Raw genomic sequence first — 20,692 nt, forward strand, 5'->3', positions numbered from 1 at the left:
TATTCTAACAAGTTGTTCATACTTTTTAAAAAATAGGACGCAAGTTTATTTTTCCTTATCTTTTAGTATCCTCTTAAATCATTTATGTATAAGAGAACTTCCTATGTGGTCCCATTGATTTCTTGAGGTGCCTCTCCTCTCTGCCCCCCTACATTTGGTTCCTCATCAGAATCGTTTCTGACTGCACTGTCAGAAATTCTTGACTTGTTTTCCCTGATTCTGTGGTTTCTGACTCGGTGATTGTCTTTATCTTTTCCCCTTGACTTTAAAACAATCTAAGGTACCAGCTCATTTTGAATTTTGTTTCTGAAGACTTTTTATTTTCTAAGATTAAGCCTAAATTTACCAGTTTTCCTTTAGTCTTTTCCTGGTGGTTCCTAATTTGGCAGTTGTGAATTCCAGATAACAGAAGTTTTCTTCCCAAGTTTTCTTTGAAGTTCCTAGTTTGAGGTTTCACTTCACCAGCCAGTTCACCCTGTTGGTCAGAATTTGGTTAACCTTTCCCTTGCCATTTCTCTGACTTTTAGGAGTGAAATTGTCTTTTAGCAGAATTAGACTCCCAGTAGCTCTCCAAATAATCAAAATTTCTGATCACTCTGCCAGTTTTGTACTGTGTGTCAGGCAACATCTGTCATACTTTCTTAGCTAGATGAGCAGTGTGGGTATTCTCTCACTTCTCTGTCCTTTTTCCCCTAACCTCTCTCAGATCTCTACCATGATTTACCTTCAGGTTTCCATCAAGGAGGACTCTTAAAATACAGAGTTGAGATGCAGATTCCTTATCTCTACTCCTGTTTAAACCCTATCTGTTTAAACTTTGGTGATTCCTATGAAGTTGTATTTATTCTCGTATTAAAAATTTTAATGCATCTTCTTATTTGTAATCTATATATTAATAATTGGCTACCTGAAGCTACAACTTGTATTTCTGAGAGTTTCTGGGTACTTTCTTTTGAGTTTATGGGTATTTTCTCCACATTCTTCTTGTAGCTGTTACGTTCTATTGCATTTGGCTTATGGCTTTTTAATGCCTTTTTAACAATTCTGTTGCTTATTTCAGTTTGACCCATTTTCTTACATCAACACATATCCTTCTAAAACCTAGTTTTTACAGTGAGACGTATTCCATTCCTGTTACAGAGGCCCTAGATTATGAATCTGGGCCAGGTCTATACATTAGCTAGGACTGCTGTGTTGAAATCTACTTCCCAAACCTCTGCATGTGCTACCAATTCCTCATTCTTCAATTATTTCATTCCTAGAAGCAGAAAGCTTACTCAGTTGTGTCATCCATCCTACTGTATTTAAGATATTTTGGATAATATAATAAGATTTAAGATATTATAATTGTGGACTCTTTGCAAAAGAGTTACAAAAGCATGACAACTTTTGTCTTCCATCCACATTGCTAAAATGGAGCCACTGGATGGGGCAGATTCCAGATCTGTGACAGCTGAATACTTGCCTCCAAGCTGAGACGAATTCATTCATCAACACTTCTGTTTATAGAAGGGAATTTATTTAAAGCCTCTAGGTCTTCTCCTACTATCTCCTTAACCATTTTGGACTTCATTTCTCTCATAATCAAGTCTTTATGATCACCTGTATTTAATATTAGGGATAAAAACAAATTTAAAAATTGAGTGTGGACTGTTTGCAAAAGAGTCCAAATTATAATATCTTAAAAGTATCTTAAATCTTGGTCAAAAATAAAATTCTTCATTTTTAAGCATGCTTTTGTGGCCAGCTGTTTATTTCTGTGACCTCCCTTTTCCTTCTCAATCACAGCCCTTAAGGCAATGTCCTAACTTCCTGGTGTTTTGTTATCTGCTCTGGGTTAATCATCTAATAGTAGTGGTGGCTTCTTTAAAAAGCTGAAGGGTCTTACTCTGTTCCCTGGAGATTGCACACATTCATCTGCTAAAAGATAGGGGGAGAAAAAACTGTTAAAATGTTACGTGGGAGTAGATAAACTATAAAGTTATTTCCAGTTCAAAAATTCTGATTTTATGTAATGACAATAACAGGGACCTGTGAATATATGTGTTTAAATACTCTCACACTATACAGCTTTAAAAAAAAAAAAAAAAGCAAATCCTTGAGTTTTTTTCATTAAGGTTTGAAATTACTAATCACTCTTCAATGTAGCATTACTTGTTGCTTCCTTAATATTTTTGCATCTCCTTAGAAGAGCTATACTTAGCCAAAAGGTGGAAGCAACCCGAACGTCCACTGACAGGTGAAGAGATAAACAAAGTGTGGTATATATGTACAATGGGATATTATTCAGCCTTAAGAAGGAATGAAATTTTGATATCTGCTACAACATGGATGAAACTTGGAAAATATTACCCTCAATGAGCCAATCATAAAAGAACAAATATTTTACAATTTCACTTATATGAGGTACCTAGAACAGTGAAATTCACAGAGACAGAAAGTAATACAGTGGGTGCTAGGACCTGGTAGGGATAGGGAGAACACTGTTTAATGGTACAGAGTTTCATTTTGGGGTGATAGAAGTGGTCTGGAAATGGATAGTGGTGTTGGGTTGCCCCACCATGTGTATGTACTTATTAATGACACTTAACTGTACACTTAAGGATTATTAAAATGGTAAGTTTTGTGTTATACGTCTTGTACCACAATAATAATAAAAAAAGAGTTCTATACTTATGTACCAAAGTTGCCTGCCAGCAAGTCATCTGCGTTAGTGGTTGGATGGATCAGTGAGTGTCACTACATGGACACCAAGGTGATGATGTCGGTGGCCTGCTTGCTTGGAGTTTTCCCTCCATTAGCAGCTGTTGGAACTCAGAATGAGGAGAATGGAGCTGGAAATCCTGCTCAGTTTACTGTACATATCATTAAAAGCAAATATTTAGACACAGCTTTCTCTTAGAAACATTTACACATTGAAACCCATGCCTTCGACCGATGGTGTTTCCTTCTCAAAATATGTTTTGACTTGCTCCTCAGGTGAACTTGTTTCAACATTGCTCACCATCATCTGCTACACAGATACAGGTGCAGTTAGTGACGTCCGTGGCTTTAGATTAAAAGCTTAAATTAAATCGTTAAGAACCTCAAACAGATGCAGCTATGCATTGCTTAAAGATGTTTGGCCACTCTGGCAGCCATAGATTGTTATTCGCTGTTGGTTTGGCTTCTTCCGAGAATGTACTTTTAACATTATCTGTTAATAGTGCTCCCTCATCCTGTCTACTGTCACAGTAGACTGAAAGCTGCATCAGGTAAAGGCACATTAAACATGAATATGGGCTCTCCGTGATTGCTCCCAGGCCGTTCTCTTGATCTGATCATCATACTGGTGGCCATTATGTGCAATGTTGTTTCACTTTTCATTTTTCTTGCAGTTTCACCATTCTGATTGCCTTTCAACCTGGCTGCTTCATTTCATTGCTACTAACTACCTCATCTTCAGTCAAAAGCCTGAATTTCAGGATCTTTCAGGTAGATTGCCAATTTCTGTTTTGAAAAGAAAACTTTATGTTCTTTGTTCTTAGATTTGAGACATAAGCTGTAGAAGTAGTGCTTTTAGCAAAATAAGAATAGTCAATGTAATAAATTTGTTGTAAATTATGCAGTGTGGTAATTATGGAAACAATTTATAGTCACCTGTGTTACATAAGCGGCTTAACCTGTGTTACACAAGAAGTTTTCTAATGATTATTTTATAGCTCCCATCCATTTTTAAACACATTTTCTTTCCCTGAAATAGATAAGGTGACAAAATGTGTCCTCAGGTGGCATTTGCTTGTGAAAAATGATATCTTAGTTGTAACTACCTAGGTTGGTAGCAAAGTTTAGACAGTACAGATTTAAAAATTTAACTCTTGTAAACTATATGGTATATAGCTTTATTGTACTGGATATCTGTATTTACTGAGTATATCTATATGGGAGTCCATTATATTTGCAATAACAGTTTTTCATATATAAAAGAATGTTGTGAAACTTACTGAGAGTACATGTAATATGCTTTCTAAGGTAAATTATAAAGATTAAAACCAAAGTGTGAACTACTGAGTACTGCATAAAAAGAAAAAAATGAAAATATAATAGTTGTCAGAATAGACAGTTTAGATGCAATGGTTTGCTTGTGTTATTTTCTAGCATAGACTCAAGGAAAATTTGAGCTAAAAAGAAAAGGAAGGAAAGATTACCTTTTCAAGGAGTTTCACACTCTGGACAAACAAATCTCCATGGAGATAACTGAAGTGACTTCTAGGGTGGGGGGCAGAAGGTAGGGAGTGGATGAGGAGAAGAAGAGAGAGAGGGAGTAAGGGAAAGGGAAAGAGAACGCTAAAATGTACAGCTCTTGGACTCTTCCCTCCCTTCTTCAGTCAGAGTACTTCCACTTTATCTGTTTCATATCTTGAGTTCTACCTAAAATTATACATCCTGAAAAAGACTTTGCTGGTAAAAGATACAAAAATCGTATGGTCAAGATGATGATTTGACCTTGATGTAATCCCAGCCAACTTGGGAGGCTGAGGCTGAAGGATCACTTGAACCCAGGAGTCTGAGTCCAGCCTGAGCAACATAACGAGACCCCTGTCTCTAAAAGAAAAAAAAAGTAAAAATCTCTTGTTTTTATTCAGCCACTTGTTGTACAGTTAAAGGAAACCCAGGAACACACAATCAGTTTTTAGGAGATGTATTCAGCCAGTCAGCAAACATTATATGTCTATTGGGAGCCTCCTTACATAAGTCAACTATTAGTACAGTAGAGAAGCATAATCACATCAAAACAAAACAACACGTATTAATTAGCTAGGTACTTTGTGCAAGGAAAAAACAAAGTCAGTTCATAAAAAGATAAGGCTTGTGTATACTTGCTGTCAGAAGGAACATTCTACAGTTATTTTTAATTTTTTTTTATTTTTATTTTTTTTTTGAGACGGAGTCTTGCTCTGTTGCCCAGGCTGGAGTGCACTGGTGCCATCTCGACTCACTGCAAGCTCTGCCTCCTGGGCTCACGCCATTCTCCTGCCTCAGCCTCCCGAGTAGCTGGGACTACAGGCGCCCACCACCATGCCCGGCTAATTTTTTTTTGTATTTTTCGTAGAGATGGGGTTTCACCGTGTTAGCCAGGATGGTCTCGATCTCCTGACCTTGTGATCCGCCCACCTCAGCCTCCCAAAGTGCTGGGATTACAGGCGTGAGCCACCACACCCTGTCCAGTTATTCTTTAAGTAGCTGCTTCTATAGTTATTTAAGAAGCTAGCTAAAAGTTAAATGAATTGCACTTTGGTCCTGGATCCACTTTCATTATGCTACCTTAGGTCACTCTTATTTGTAAAAGAAGAATAAGATTATTTTCTACTTACTATCTTGTATAGATATGTGGTATATATGGAGTACTATTACATCCTTGGGAGAAAGATGCTCTATAAATCCTTTTAGTTATGAATTTTCATTATATGGTATTACTCAATTGCCTATAAAGTATGTTATGACATCTGGCATGGTGCAAAGCAGGGCTTCCCGTGCGATGTGAGGTGGCAGGCTAAGGAGGAGAGGCTGTGTGGATGTTGCCTTCTGTTCCTTTGATGGGAATTAAAAGGGAATCATGAGAACTCTCATTCTGCAGTGCCTCTTCCTGTCCAGGGACCTGCTATGAGGTGTCGTCCTCTTGGGCAGAGGAAAAAAGCGCCTTTTGGATAAGGGAGAATTTAATTGTCTAAATCAATAGTTACTCACTGGCTGTCTATGGTTTAGGTGTAGCCTGCCAACGTGTTTTATTTGGACCCCACAGTTAAAAATATATAGTGCTGGTATTTAAAAATACCATATTTATGGCTTCTTTTGAAAAATTGGAAGATCTGGCTACCCCAGGCCCATCTTCCTAGTGGCAACATGTGGCTTGACACTGGCGGCCCACCTAAAGGCGTATGCCCTCTCCAGAGGGTCACAGTCACTTCTCTCCAGTGCTTTACACCTGGCCTGCTGCACATGGGGACTTGAAGTTGGGAAAGGTTCTTGTCACAGTCACTCTATGGCTTCCTTATAGAACTGCCCATCTTCAGTTTCAGAAGTTCTCAAATTATTATTGGAATTCTGTTGACTGAGAATTTTTCATTTTTAGACGTGTTTAGAAATCAAAAAGTGAGACTGGAAAAGATGTCATGTCAGTACAGGCACAGAGACATCAGAACCCAGTTAAAACGTCATTAAGTATTAGGTTTTTATATACTGGACTCATGAACACAAACAGCAGTGCACAGGAATATGTTACCCTTGGCATTTATGGATTCATTATTCTCACAGTTTAATTTAGCTCAATATTATGTGTTATGGCGTTGTTTGTTTTGTTTTGTTTTGTTTTGCTGGCTGCCAGAGCTCATCTGTAATAACTTTTCTCTGGTTTTTGATATTTACTGAGGGAGTAGCCTCATGTCACCTTTGCTTCCTATTGAAACTTAGAGCTAAGCAGCTAGTTTGTATGGTTCTGCAGCTTGAATCAAGACCTTATTAATCTGAGTTACAATAGATGAGGTTAAACAGTAGATGGAGAATCAAGCGATTCTCCTGCCTCATCCTCCTCAGTAGCTGGGATTATAGGCGTGCACCACCACACCCAGCTGACTTTGTTTTTTGGTAGAGATGGGGTTTTGCCATGTTGGCCAGGCTGGTCTCGAACTCCTGACCTCAAATAATCTGCCCACCTCGGCCTCCCAGAGTGGTGGGATTACAGACATGAGCCATCGTGCCTGATCTCCAGCAAGGTCTTTATGATCTGTATCTTGTGTCGATCTCTTATCTCATTCTGTAACCTAGAATGCCTAACTGTCTGGGAATGCAGCCCAGTAGGTTTCAGCCTCATTGTCCCCAGCCCCTATTCAAGATGCAGTTGCTCTGGTTCAAATGCCTCTGACAGTTGTGCTTCACCAAAACTAGAGAATGAACAAAGCGAAGGACCCTCCATTCAAGAATGGAGGGATCCAATCCCAAGGCAGGAAGCAGGTCCAGAAAGCAGGCAGGGCAGCAGCAACAGGAAAGAACAGCTTATCTGATGACTGGCTGGGTGGGAAGCACAACTGAGAGGAGTTGAAGGATTTTGGAAGACTAAGTTAGCTACAAAGAAAACTAAGTATTATAAATTGAAAAAAAAAAATCTGTCATATCCAGGAAAAACAAACATTTTATTGAAAAAGAAAAGGAAGCCAGGCATATGGTGGCTTACGCCTGTAATCCCAGCACTTTGGGAGGCTGAGGCGGGCAGATCACGAGGTCAGGAGATCTACCATCCTGGCCAACAAGGTGAAACCCCATCGCTACTAAAAATACAAAAAATTAGCTGGGCGTGGTGACACACACCTGTAGTCCCAGCTACTCGGGAGGCTGAGGTGGGATAATTGCTTGAAACATGAAGGCAGAGGTTGCAGTGAGCTGAGACTGTGCCATTGCACTCCAGCCTGGATGACAGAGGGAGACTCCATCTCAAAAAAAAAAAAAGAAAGAAAAGGAAAATAATCAAATACTACTCAAAGTAGTGGACAAAATGTATATAATTGTAAGTCACATCATAACTTGAATCCTGATACTAATTTAACCAAAATGGTAGTAAATTGTTTGGGAAACCTTGCGAGAATGGTAGGAGATGTATCACAGAGCTTGAATCTCATCTATTATAGAGGAAATCAATAGCTGATATCTTAATTGATCCACAATAAAACATTCAGTTAACATTCTTTTTCTTAACACTTCAGTGGAAGAACGCAGTTTTGTTGAAAAGCACAGATGGCCGTCGAATATGTACTTGAAGCAGCTTGCGGAATACAGGAAGTATATTCACTCCCGGAAATGTCGTTGCTTAGTAATGTAACCTGGAGCTTTTATATACTACATTTCTTTTTTATTATTATGAAGACTGGGATACTTCCAGGTTCCAGTAAAATTCTTCTGACTGAAACCAATGTGGGTGTTAGAAAAATTACCATATAGCTTAATATGTTTATCAGTTCTCTTTGAAAAAAAACTACCATTGTGGTCTTAAAAAGGGAAGAAAATATACCATAGGCTAAAACTAAGGCTTTCACTCTAGAATGCAAAGCTGTTTTGCAGCTATGTTTTCCCTTAAAGATGTCCTGTTGCTTTAGTGATATTTAGACCCCTCTCAGTTAAGAAGTGCTTAAATTAAAAAAAACAAAATTATATAGGATTAATACAGAAATTTTATCATGTCTGATTAATTGCTCTATTAAAATAAGGGGCATTTAAAGACCCAGCATAACTATTTGTATGATGAGAAATCTGAAGGAAAACCCATCAGTCCAACATGAGATTTTTAGGAATAGTAATTTACCTGCCCCTTGGAAAGTGAAATGCCACTTGGTTCCCAATTGGTGACAGTGTTTGAATCATGATAAAAAAATTTCTACTTTTCACCTGGACAACCCAATTGAGCCACTTTGTCTCCTTTTGGCAATCTGAGTAGGCAGGGAACCGAGGCAGAGCTGGCTTTCTTAGCATGTAACTTGTGTAGCAGCACAGGGCCCACACTTAGAAGGACCCCGCGCTTGGTTCAAGGCTCTGCTATAGCGGAAATTCTTAATGATGTTTGAAGAAGGGCCCCATGATTTCATTTTGTGCTGAGCCCTCAAAATTATATCTGTTTCCTGGCAGGAAATATCCTATGTTTTCTTGCTCAAACAGCTTTCTCTGTTTGGGCAGAAAAGAGGCACTGCTATAAAGGGAAGAGAAGGAGGCTCACCGGAGGGAAGAGAACATAACGAAAATTCCCGCCTTTGGGGAGGTCTGAACCACCCAGGGCCTCCACTGCCACCTTGACTGGCAAGGGAGAAATGTGTTGTGTTGTCTTAGCTTTAAAACAGTCACAGTTCTTGCTCTATCATAGATGAACAAATATTTTCTTGATCATTCTGTAAGACTAGGAGGTTGGTAAGAGTGACTAACCAGCCTAACTTTAATACACATGTATAAAGATGCTCTCAGAGAAAGATGCTCTGTAGAGAATTTGCTACCGAAGTTGGCTCAAGAATTTTTTTTAGTGTTATTTACCAAGATTAGGACGTCAGTGGCTGAAATTCTTTGAATTCTTCTCAAGGACTGCAAGATTATTTGATAAAGAGTAGCATGAATGTTGTCCTCTAAGATTACACAGTAAGTTCAAAGAAAGGATATAAGTCAAAGGCTTGTTACATACAGGGAGAATGGACTGGGATAGAGGACAGAATGATAGTTTCTTTCTTTCATATCACATGTATAGAGAAACAATTATATCAGAAACTCACAAACCTAGAGATGGAAAAACAGATTACTGTCTATTGTCAGCATCATTTTAATCTGTAAGTCAGTACTGGAATATGTTTTTCTTTTAATTTCCAGTGACTTTAGAATACACACAGTTTTTCCAACTTTTAAAAATTTTGACTAAATGGTTTTATAGTATATTATTGGGACCCCATACCGTTAGCCCTTGTGTGTATACCAACACTGCCAAAGTGAAACATTAGGCCAGGCATGGTGGCTTAGGCCTGTAATAACAGCATTTTGGGAGTCTGAGGCAGGTGGATAACTTGAGGTCAGTTCAAAACCAGCCTGGCCAACACAGTGAAACCCTGTCTCTACTAAAAATACAAAATTAGCCAGGTGTGGTGGCACACATCTGTAATCCCAGCTACTCAGGAAGCTGAGGCAGGAAAATCGCTTGAATCCGGGAGGTGGATGTTGTAGTGAGCTGAGATCATATCACTGCACTCCAACCTGGATGATGAGCGAAACTCCATCTCAAAAAAAAAAAAAACACAGTGAAATATTAAAACTTCCCAATAGATATATTCCAGGAAACATTTTAATTGGGCAGATTTTAATGAGGGTGTATCAATGAAGATTACTGAAATCGATTTTATGTCTTTTGTATTTTAATCACTTGAGTTAATCAACCACCGGCAAATCCCATTTGACAAGGATTAGCATTGTAAAAAATAGATACTGTGGTAGATTTCTCGAAATTCATTCACATTTAAGACTTTTAAAATGCAATGATCTTTTGTTTTTCATGAGCATATTCTCACCTATATAAATTACGGCATTTAAAGTTCAAACTCAGTAACTTTTAATCTAGGAAACTGAAAAATATAAGTTGCAAAGCAAAAAAAGTCATTTTGAAAATACTATTTAATGTTTAACTAGACTATAGGTAGTTCCTTAAGGTTGTTTGACCTGAAGTGGAGTTGGGTTTGGAAGCTGGTGCCCAGTTGGTGCAGAGCGTGTAGTTTTGTTATGAAAGTTCTTTACCACCTGTGTAAGTGACACCAGCACGCAGATGTCATGGCTTTCCAGAGCTAGTCAGAAGAGAAATCAAATTAGTGTTTAAACCCATTTGCATATAGACTCGTCAGTACATTTAACTCAATATAACAAGAAATTGTAAAATACTTATATCTTAGAGAAATGAGTGCTGGTTTTGAGAGTTGTTTTTTAACTGAAAGATTATTTCTAGATGGGTATGTGCTTTGTGCTGGTTTCTGCTTCCATATATTTCCCAGGCATTTTAATTAGAGAAGACACTCTGTGGTAGAACTTTCCTTTCCTTTCTTGGCCAGAGTCTTTACCCTATTTAACCCTTTGTGTATTTCTGACTGCTCACTGTTCATATTATAGGAGACTAGATTTGTAATATAAAACTCTCTATAACACGAATGAAATTAACCCCGTCCAAGCCAGCATGGTGGCTTCATATTGAGTAGTAACAGAAGTCTGAACAATTGGATAAATTTGACTTCCAAGACAGCTAAACTTTTCAACTGCAATTTTAAAAACTACACTACGCTGTTATAGTTAATCTGACAAAAATGTCCTCAAAGAATACTTTATTTTATTTAAAGCATCTGTTTAATTCAACCTTTAATAATTTTGCAAAGAAGGGTATGTGTGTATTTTAATATAGCCTGACCTGAATTTATATGTTTTTAGCTTTAGTATTTAACATTTTGTAACAAATAAACCTTTTTTAAAGCAAGTTTAATGAAGCGTCCTGTGGTTATTTTACCTTGGATGTTGAAATACTGAAATGATTTGGAGAATGCTGCCTTGTTTCTCTCAAGCATAATTATGCTTCACAGATAATTTTCATTATGTATAAAATATTTGGAAGGTGGCTGATACTATAGATGACTCATATGTGTCGTGAGATAAAGAAATTTATATTATCTTTAACAGTCAAGACCAGAATTTATCTCAGCAAAATAACTGCCTTTATTTAGAAAAGTGCTTTGATAATTAAACATAGAAGTGAGCTCCTTATAGGCTTGAGTGTTGTCTGAGACCAAGGCTTGGGAAGTGGAGAAGCTGCTCTGCATAATAGATGGAAAAGAATCTGGAATTTCCCAGGGCTGAGGAGCCCAGGTAGGGAGGGGAAAGAGATGAGACAGCCATACCATGAGAATGGATGGTGCATGGAATGATGCAGCTCCTCCCCAGCAGGTTCCCAAATTTTCAGTAAAGCCTACTAAACTCACAAAGGGCTCCACAGTTTGGAATTATGTTCCTCACACAGATCTTATTTGGACACACATCTTCATAGAAGAGCCCTATTGCCTTTAGTTACCTCCACAGTCCTCTTTGCCATGAGGCCTTTTATAACTTAGCCCTGTCTTTTCTGCCTGAGCACTCTTCCCACAGGCAGAAAAGGTGCTGCCATCTTGACACACTGGACTGTCCATTAAGATTGGGTACTGGCAGACTTTAAACTCTTCCTGTGGCTTGAGGTGGGCTGCCATTCCCTGTCTGCTTTGCAAACCCCTGCGTATCCTGAAAAGCCCATCTTAAATATCCTTTCTCTTTTGTGTTCTGTCACTTTCCCAGGAAGAATTTGTTGCTTTTGTGTGTGTCTTTCCTTAGCTCTTTATTCATACCTTTGTTATGGTGCTTATGGCATTTCTAGGTATTTGTGTATGGGTGGTCTCTACTGGGCTATTACTTGAGGGGCAGGGACTGTGTCTTGAATTTTCTTCATGACCTGCTTCCCAACCCTCCATCTAGCATAGGGCCTGGCATAACCTGTGTAATACATGGGACTGAAAAGGCCAGATTGCTTCAGTTGGAACAATAATTGGAAACTTGCAAATGAAAATGAAAAGCATGCTAACACTTGAAACTGTTTGCTCAATGTCAGGAGTAGCCAGTATCAGCCAGCATGTGGGACCAGGGTGATCAGCGAGGCCAAGTGTATGAGGAGTTGATGAACATAGAATGGAAAAGTGATAAGTGATGGACCACTGAGGAGATGCAGAACATGAACAAAATAGTCCTTGGAGACATCTTTGCCTGGGAGTCTTCACTGGAATTTGGGCAGTAAGATGAGATGGGGAGACAGAAGAGTTTTTGTTGGGCATAACGAAGTTGGAAATGCTCTTGGTGCTATACACAGTGTTTGACTGTATGCAGATGTTCCTTTAACTGCACATACTTAATTTTCCATGTCCTGAGGCAGGCTGTGTCTCAAAATCTCAGTTGTCCTCTACTGTTACAGCTTAATGTTCAACAGTAAACTAATGATCAGCATTAGCGTAAAAGTGTCTGGCATTCTCTCATATGTTCAGAGCAAAGAGCTCTCTTATTTATAATTATTTAAGAAAATAGCATGCAATTTATGTCACAGCCTGACAAGTTCTTCCTGCCTGCTGCCTCCCAAAAAAGCAATGCATTGAGAGCAGCAGGTGTTGTAGCAAAGAAACACTTGCAGGGCCAGCCAGGTGAGGAGAATAGGAGACTTTTCTTAATCCACCTCCCTAACAATTCAGCTACTAGGGTTCTCAAGGGTACTTTGGTGGGTAGGGAGCTGGGGAACTGAAATAATTGATTGGCTGGGGATGGAATTACAGGGATGTGTGTCTAAACGGCCTTCATGCATCTGAGTCAGTTTTGAGGAGGGGATCTCAGGACCAGGTGGTATCTCTTGGTCTACCAAAATGCTAAATCTGAAAAATACCTGAAAAACCAGTTCTCTAGGTTTCAAAATAGTGATATTATCCATAGGAGTAGTTGGGGAAATGACAAATTTTGCAGCCTTCGGTTGTATAACTCTGGGGCAGTAAGCAACTTACAGAAAAACAAGTTAAGCAGACAATGGATGGTTATTGTTCACCCATGCCTATTCTTTAGCAAAGTTCAGGCCCCTAACATAATTCTAACCTTGTTACCTCGTGTTGGTATTTGCAAATACGGTTTCAATTTTTGAACAAGGAGATCAGTTCAAGGAGGGAAAGGACTGTTATGATTTCCACACAAGAGTGAGCAAAAGCACTTTAGCCTGTTAGAAGCAAGATGGAGTCAGTTATGTTAAACTTCCCTTACTACTACAATTTTTGCAAAGGCAGTTTCATTTAATGGACAGGATATATTATTATTTTTTAATTAAGGAGAAAGGAATGGGGATCTCAAGCCCTCTTCCTTTGTTGGGCACTTGGAAGATCTGAAGAACTTTTTAACTCAAAAACATATGAACAAAATCCAAAACATTAACTTGCCTTGAAGGTCAAGCCCAGTCCCTCATCTTTGACTTAGTGCCTGTCCTGTTTTGTTCATGCCCAAGCAAGATTCTGTTTCTTCCCCAACTACCTACATCACCACTAAAATGCTTTTGCTTTCAATACTTGTAACCTCTCGGACTCCAAAGGTCCCAGTGGTTTCATCTCTGATATGTCATATTCAAACTGAATGGTTCAACACTCAGAAATTACTGAAAGGGGTCTCATTCTCTTTATTTTTTGATGGTTAACATTGTGTAAAAGGTAATACATTTGCCTGGTTCAAAGCTCAAAATAATATAAAAAGTCAGCTTTGAGAAGAAAGTGCTAGCTCCCATTCCTTCCCCTCGTGCCCTGCATCCTTCACAGGTACTCAGATTTATTAGTGTCTTGTGCATGAAAACTGTTTATTTATGTGAATACAAGCAAATGAAAGTGCACATTTCTCATCTTCCTCCCTATAGGAAACAGAATAATAGCCTCCTCCAAAATGTCCATATTCCTAATCCCCAGAACCTGTGAATGATTTGCCTTTCATGGCAAAAGGGATTTTGCTGATTTGATTAAGTTAAGGATCTTGAGATACAGAGATTGTTCTGAGAGGGTTCATTGTAATCATGAGGGCCTTTATAGGAGGGTGGCAGTAGAATGAGCATTAGAGGAGAAGGCAGTGTGATGGCAAGAGATTTTAAATGGCTGCCCTTTGCCCTCAGGGGCCCTGAGCTAAGGAATAAAGATGGGTTCTAGAAGCTGGAAATGCCAAGGGGATGGAGTCTTTCCTCAGTGCCCCCAGAAGGAACCAACCTTGCTGAGACCTGGACTTCAGCCCCGTCATTCTGATTTTGGACTTCTGACCTCCAAAGCTGTAGAGAATAAGTCCGTATTGTTTTAAGCCACTGTGTTTGGAATAATTTGTTACAGCCGCTCAGTCAGTCCAGTAAACAGCTGGTTTAATGAATTGTTTTGTGAGGTCTTAATACCTGAAACACAGCATTTTGTTAAACAAGTTGTTCTCAAACTGTGGCAGTCATCAGAATCCCCTGAGGGGCTGATTAAAACAGGGGCTGGGTGTGGTGGAATGTGCCTGTAGACCCAGTTACTTTGTAGGCTGAGGTGAAGGATTGCTTGAGCCTGGGAGTTGGAGTACAGCCTGAGGAACACAGCGATAGCTTGTCTCCTAAAAAAAAAAATTAAGGCTGGGCACGACTGGCGCAAGCCTGTAATCCCAGCACTTTGGGAAGTCGAGGCCGGCGGATCACCTGAGGTCGGGAGTTCAAGACCAGTCTGACCAACATGAAGAAACCCCGTCTCTAAAAAAAATGCAAAATTAGCCAGCTGTGGTGGCGCATGCCCGTAATCCCAGCTACTCGGGAGGCTGAGGCAGGAGAATCGCTTAAACCCAGGAGGCGGAGGTTGCAGTGAGCTGAGATCGTTCCATTGCACTCCAGCCTGGGTAAGAAGAGCGAAACCCAGTCTCAAAAAATAAGTAAAAATTAAATTAAAATACAATTTAAAAACCCAGAAACAGAATGCTGGGCCTCAGTCGCAGACTTCTGATTTTGTCCATCTGGGGTGGGACCTGAGAATTTGCATTTATAAGAAGTTCCCAGGTGATGCTTATATGTCACTGGTCCACAGATCATGCTTTGAGAACCCATAAGACAATTAATTCCAGTTTTCAGGTCTGGAGCAGCACCCAGCTCCTTGAGGGCCGTTCCTTCTCCGCCACTCTCTGCCCCAGCCCACAGGAGTTTCCCTTGCCCTTCCACCACCAGTGTGACCTTTGACCTCTAGGACCAGGCTCCTCCTTTCTCCTTGATAGTTTTTCCAGTTCCATCACTCATCCCCCATTTTTCTAATTATGTTTCACAAACATTTGACTGAAAGACCAGACTTTTCCCTGAGGCCTAGGGTAGCCTAGCGGCTACTGCCTCCCAAAAATGATCACTCTTTGTGGGAGCTGGGAGCTGATCTAGACCTTCTCAGGATCACACATTCAGCCCTATGCCCTCCCTTCACATTTTGTTGACCTTATAATCTCTCCTGCTCAGGGTTTCTCTGGGCTTATACTGAGCGCTGTGTCCTGGACCCTTTGGACCAATCAAAGACGCAGGACTGTGAATTCTCATAGAGTTGATACAGGAGTTATTAAAAAATAATTTGTAGGCAGATAGTAAGGTTTTTGGTGGAATTTTTCCTGTAATAAGAAACAACCCCTGAACCAACTCTTTCCTAACAGAAAGGGCAGCTTGAAGGGCCGGGCCAGCAAGCTTTGATATGCCAATACAGGCCCGTAAAAACTGGGCTCACTCAGTATGGTGATTCCCACCATCTTTTCCTTGTCACCGGGTGTACCAAATGTCATGGCCACCTCCAGATAACACCATGGGTTCAGAACATCATGGTGACCCGTATTTGCATACTAAAGGGCTAAGGTGGGAGGGCCAGGCTTTTTGCCGGCTAGGTAAATGACACACCTTGTCAAACCAATCCCCTGGGCCCTATGCAAACCAGACACTACCTCCTCCAGCATCCAAATATAAGCAGCCACTTTTTGGTGCACACAGGGTTTTCTCTTCGAATCCCCCCTCCATCTTTCTCTGTCCTGGGGAGGTACTTTCTTCTTCCTTCCTTGTTTCTTGCCTATTAAATTTTTGATCCTTAAAATCACTCCACGTGTGTTCATATCATTACTCCTATTGGCTGGAGGCCAAGAACCCTGGTGTTCCTCCGGTCATCAGAGCTGTATCAGAGTTAATGTAAAATTAAATTCTGAAAAAACTTAGCAACTGTCTTACATGAATTTTTAAAGCATTTTAAACATAAAATTTCAGTCCCTCAATATTTTTTGTTTACAATGATAGAATTTTCTACTGTCTCAGAATACACATTTTTACCTGAGTTGTCTACCTTTTGTTAATTTCTGATTTTTAAAAAATACTCAGCCGCCTTGTAAGAATGAGAAGAACTATTGGAGCACAATCATAAATAAATAATCTTTTTAAGCCTAAGAGCCTTGCAACACCAAATTTGGCTAAGCAAGTTCTAAAGAGAGTTACTGAGTAACCACTATCCTCAGGCAGGCTGGCTTGGAACAGGAGAGAGCTTTTTCCTTCCTTCTCCCAAGTGGAAGCATCTTGCTTTTGCCTTTACTTTTCATAAATTTAAGGCTGAGGAAAAATGCAACATCCTCAGTTTCAGTTTCCATAAAATTAAAATTTATGTAGGCAATTTTCATTGTCCTCAAAATCTCTTGTCTAATTCTCTCCCCATTGTCAAGCCTGAGTCACTGAAGACACCGTTGTTCTGGGGGCTTCTGTCCCGTTGGTTGGAAGAGGACTGGGGTTGGTGTTCTAAATTTAGTGACTTCCTCTGAGGAGTGGATGCCTCCGAGGCAATAAAGCCGTTCTAGTTTAAAGGAACTACATACCAAAATCCCTGAGAGGCCACCTGCTAGAACCCTGCTTGCAATGCCGCAGTACCCAGGCGAGGTTAAAATGCTTTCTTTGACTAGACAGAAAGCGAAAGTTAAGAAAATTCCTTAGCAAGAACTCAGATATAAAGATTATGTACAAAAGCTAACAGGCGCTATTAAGTATGCCTGGGCATTTTTCTAAGCTGCGCATCACCACCACCACCAACAACAGTAACAACAAAACCTTCTCTTTTACAACCCTCACAATTTTTGTTTGTTTTGAGACGGAGTCTCATTCCATTGCCCAGGTGATCTCCGTTCACTTCAGCCTCTGCCTCCCGGGTTCAAGTGATTCTTTTGCCTCAACCTCCCGAGTAGCTGGGGTTACAGGCACCCGCCATCGCGCCCTGCTAATTTTTGTATTTTTAGTAGAGACAGGGTTTCACCATGTTGACCACACTGGTCTCGAACTCCTGGCCTCAAATGATCCACCTGCCTTGGCTTCCCAAAGTGCTAGGATTCCAGGGGTGAGCCACAGCTCCCAGCCTGACCCTCACGACTTTTAATGAATGTGATAAGAAAGACTGATTTTGTATAGCATCTTAGTAGGCACTGGGTGGCCCTACGCTGCTAGAGGGTGTCCTTATAAACATATTTGTTGCTTGTAACTTACTTTTGTTGTTGTTGTTCACAAATGTCATTTGCTCAGACATCCAAGGAAGATGGGCTACCATTAGCTCTTACTTTTTGTGTGTCTTCTAACACTCTCTCCAAAATATAATAGTTTCTTAGGAAATGTCTGTTGAATGTAACAGAACACGGCAGGGAACACAATGTCACTGGTCTCCAAGTGGACGGTATTGACTGTTTCGGTCTAGATACCCATCCACACCCAGCTAATTTTTGTATTTTTAGTAGAGATGGGGTTTTGCCATATCAGCCAGGCTGGTTTCAAACTCCTGACTTTAGGTGATCCACCCACATCGGCCTCCCAAAGTGCTGGGATTACAGGCGTGAGCCACCCGCGCTTGGCCTAATTTTTGTATTTTTAGTAGAGACAGGGTCTCTACTAAGGTCGATCAGCATAGTCTAGAACTCCTGACCTCCAGTGATCCACTTGTCTCGGCCTCCCAAAGTGCTGGGATTACAGGCATGAGCCACCGTGCCCAGCCAAAACATGTAACATGTTGCAGATACTAATTCCACAGTACTTTCAGAGTGTCTCAAGGGGAAGAGTGGATTGGGAGCCCTGACGGAGCTCACCTGCTGTATGACTCCACATGACTCATCCCCTCATCATCCCTCTAAGCTGGAGGTGCCTCTCAGGGAGGCTGTTTTCCATCCATCCTCTGTTGCCCTTTCCTATATCTCAGCAAAGGGAAAGAGGTAAATATTTTATATGCTTGTGGGGTTTAATGAGGCTAAGAGTATCTGTTTTTAAAGTTTATCAGATAAAAGGCATAGACTCTCAAAATGAGCGCAAGTCCTGCAGGCCAGCACTGTATAGCCCAGCATTTCCAAACTCATGGAACCCATTTTTTCATGTAACATTTGCTGATGTGCCATGGAACCAGTGTTCTGAGACAGCTGCTCTGGAGACTCTGAGCTCAAGTAGTTGGGATTACAGGCATGTGCCACCATGCCAGGTAATTTTTGTATTTTTAGTAGAGATGGGTTTTCACCATGTTAGCCAGGCTGGTCTTGAATTCCTGACGTAAAGCGACCTCAAGCGATACACCTGCCTTGGCCTCCCAAAGTGCTGTATACAGCCTCTTTGAATGCCTGGGAAACACTGCTGAAGATTCCGTATACCCTGACCTTGGTAAGAGTAGACCATTATTTGGTACTACACTTACATGGCAGCAATTTGCTAGATTCTCTGTAAGTAGGAAATTTCCAAACTACCAGTGTCAGCCACCTCTTTGGTTCAGAGCAGTAATTTTCAACATTTCCAAGCTTGTAGGCCCCCCCCCTTTTTTTTTTTGCCATAGTAAAAGATGGGGCAGACCACAGCCTCTCCACATATACTGGTGAGCTTTTGCCATCAACTGAGAAAGCAGAATTGGTCAAAAGCTACTATGAATGCTGGGATTTTTTTTTAAAAGTAAATTAAATATTTTGAATAGATAATTATATGTACATGGCAGTTATCCTTGAACTGAGTTTATATTTTATTCCTTGCTGCTTCCACCATACAGAAAGTAAACCAGGAAAAACTTCTAACTGGGTAAATCAGCTGTTGACCTTTACTGAAATATTGGAAAAGGGCCAGGCATGGTGGCTCATGCCTGTAATTCCAACACTTTGGAAGGCAGAGGCAGGCAGAGCTCATGCGGCTTAGTGGGGATCACTTATCCCTCACTTATCAAATTCCTATAAAGGAGGAGGGATTTTTCTTCTTCCAGCTCAGGGAGTGTTGAAGGCGCGCTTTGCATCCTTTGCTCCTTTTCTCACTTGGAGGAGGAGGAGTCCTCTGGTTAGATTAAGGATAGTCTATCTGCCATTGGGCCACACCTTCACACAGGGGTGGGGAAACTGACTCAAAAATAACCTAAGGTGTGGCCGCCCCTCCCTTGTGCTGCCCGCTAAAGGCTTCCTGGATGGGGAGGAGACCTAGAGCTCCTTGGTTTTCCTGTGGTTTACCTGTCTGGAGATGTCCACACTGTCCCCTTTCTGGGGGCAACCGTCCCTGCCACCCCTTGCATTTTTTAATCATACAGTGACTGTTTTGGTGAGGCTAAAGGAGATCTTCTATGCAGGGGGCTGGATAAAGGCACCCAGAGTCAGTTCTACACAAGGGTCGCATTCTAGATGTCGGGGGACAGCCCCCATGGCCACAGGTTCCAGCTGAGCTCTTTAATTCTGTCTTCCCAGGAGTTGCTGGTCCTCCATTCCCAGAGTGGGTCCTTTGGTCCCCATTTAACACATCTGGTTAGAACCCTGGGCAGACTGTGTTAAAGATCATCCACACTCAGTTCTCAAGGATGACTTAATAATGGGAGGAAGTGCAAAATCTCCACCCCATAAACAGCTGTAATTTTACATATGAAGTGTCTTAAGTTTCACAAGGCACACAAGAGAATAGGAAGGAAGCATCTCTGCTTGCTTCTGAGAAAGCTCAGCTGTAGGTCCCCAGAGGCTTGAGCCCAGTCAACTAGGAGGGAGGAGTTGAGCGCACAGAAAGAGCCCGTAAAAAACCCCAGAGCCTCGGGTTCTGTGCTGTCATTGACTCTCCTAGTTACCCCTCTCTCTCCCACCTTCAGCTCCGCACAGCTCACCAGAAAAGTCGCCTGGGGACAGGAAGTATAAACTTGTGCATTAAATATAGACCCATTTTAAACATCACTTGTGCTTAAAGGGACCAGACCAGAATTCTCTTCCCCTAATGAGCCAGATTAAATTCTGCCCCTTCAAACATTCGGTGTATTTAATAAGAAGACCCCTATTAAGGCCGGGTGTGGTGGCTCACGCCTGTAATCCCAGCACTTTGGGAGGCTGAGTGGGTGGATCTCTTGAGGTCAGGAGTTTGAGACTAGCCTGGCCAACATGGTGAAATCCTGTCTCTACTAAAAATACAAAATAGCCAGGTGTGGTGGTGTGCACCTGTAATTCCAGCTACTCAGGAGGCTGAGGCAGGATAATCACTTGAACCCAGGAGGTGGAGGTTGTAGTGAGCCAAGATCATGCCACTGCATTCCAGCCTGGGTGACAGAGTAAGACTCTGTCTCAAAAAAAAAAAAAAAAAAAAAGACCCCTA

General features: G+C 40.9%; 1 protein-coding gene across 2 annotated transcripts in view; it reads left to right on the top strand.

Annotated features, from left to right (window-relative positions):
• RHOBTB3 (Rho-related BTB domain containing 3) overlaps positions 1 to 11,017 on the top strand; it is an 85,923-nt gene extending 74,906 nt beyond the window's left edge. Inside the window, exons 11-13 of one of the 2 annotated variants that reach the window (XM_011944282.1) lie at positions 3,378 to 3,474; positions 7,737 to 7,848; positions 8,701 to 11,017. In XM_011944282.1, coding sequence (XP_011799672.1) covers positions 3,378 to 3,474; positions 7,737 to 7,848; positions 8,701 to 8,719 — 228 coding nt within the window. In that variant the 3' untranslated portion in view covers positions 8,720 to 11,017. Of the gene's footprint in view, positions 1 to 3,377; positions 3,475 to 7,736 lie in introns of both variants that reach the window. The other variant, XM_011944283.1, reaches the window with a different exon arrangement.
• The last annotated feature ends 9,675 nt before the right edge of the window (positions 11,018 to 20,692 follow it).

This window comes from Colobus angolensis, unplaced genomic scaffold, assembly GCF_000951035.1.
Source record: "Colobus angolensis palliatus isolate OR3802 unplaced genomic scaffold, Cang.pa_1.0 Scaffold23, whole genome shotgun sequence".
NCBI classification, from domain to species: domain Eukaryota; kingdom Metazoa; phylum Chordata; class Mammalia; order Primates; family Cercopithecidae; genus Colobus; species Colobus angolensis.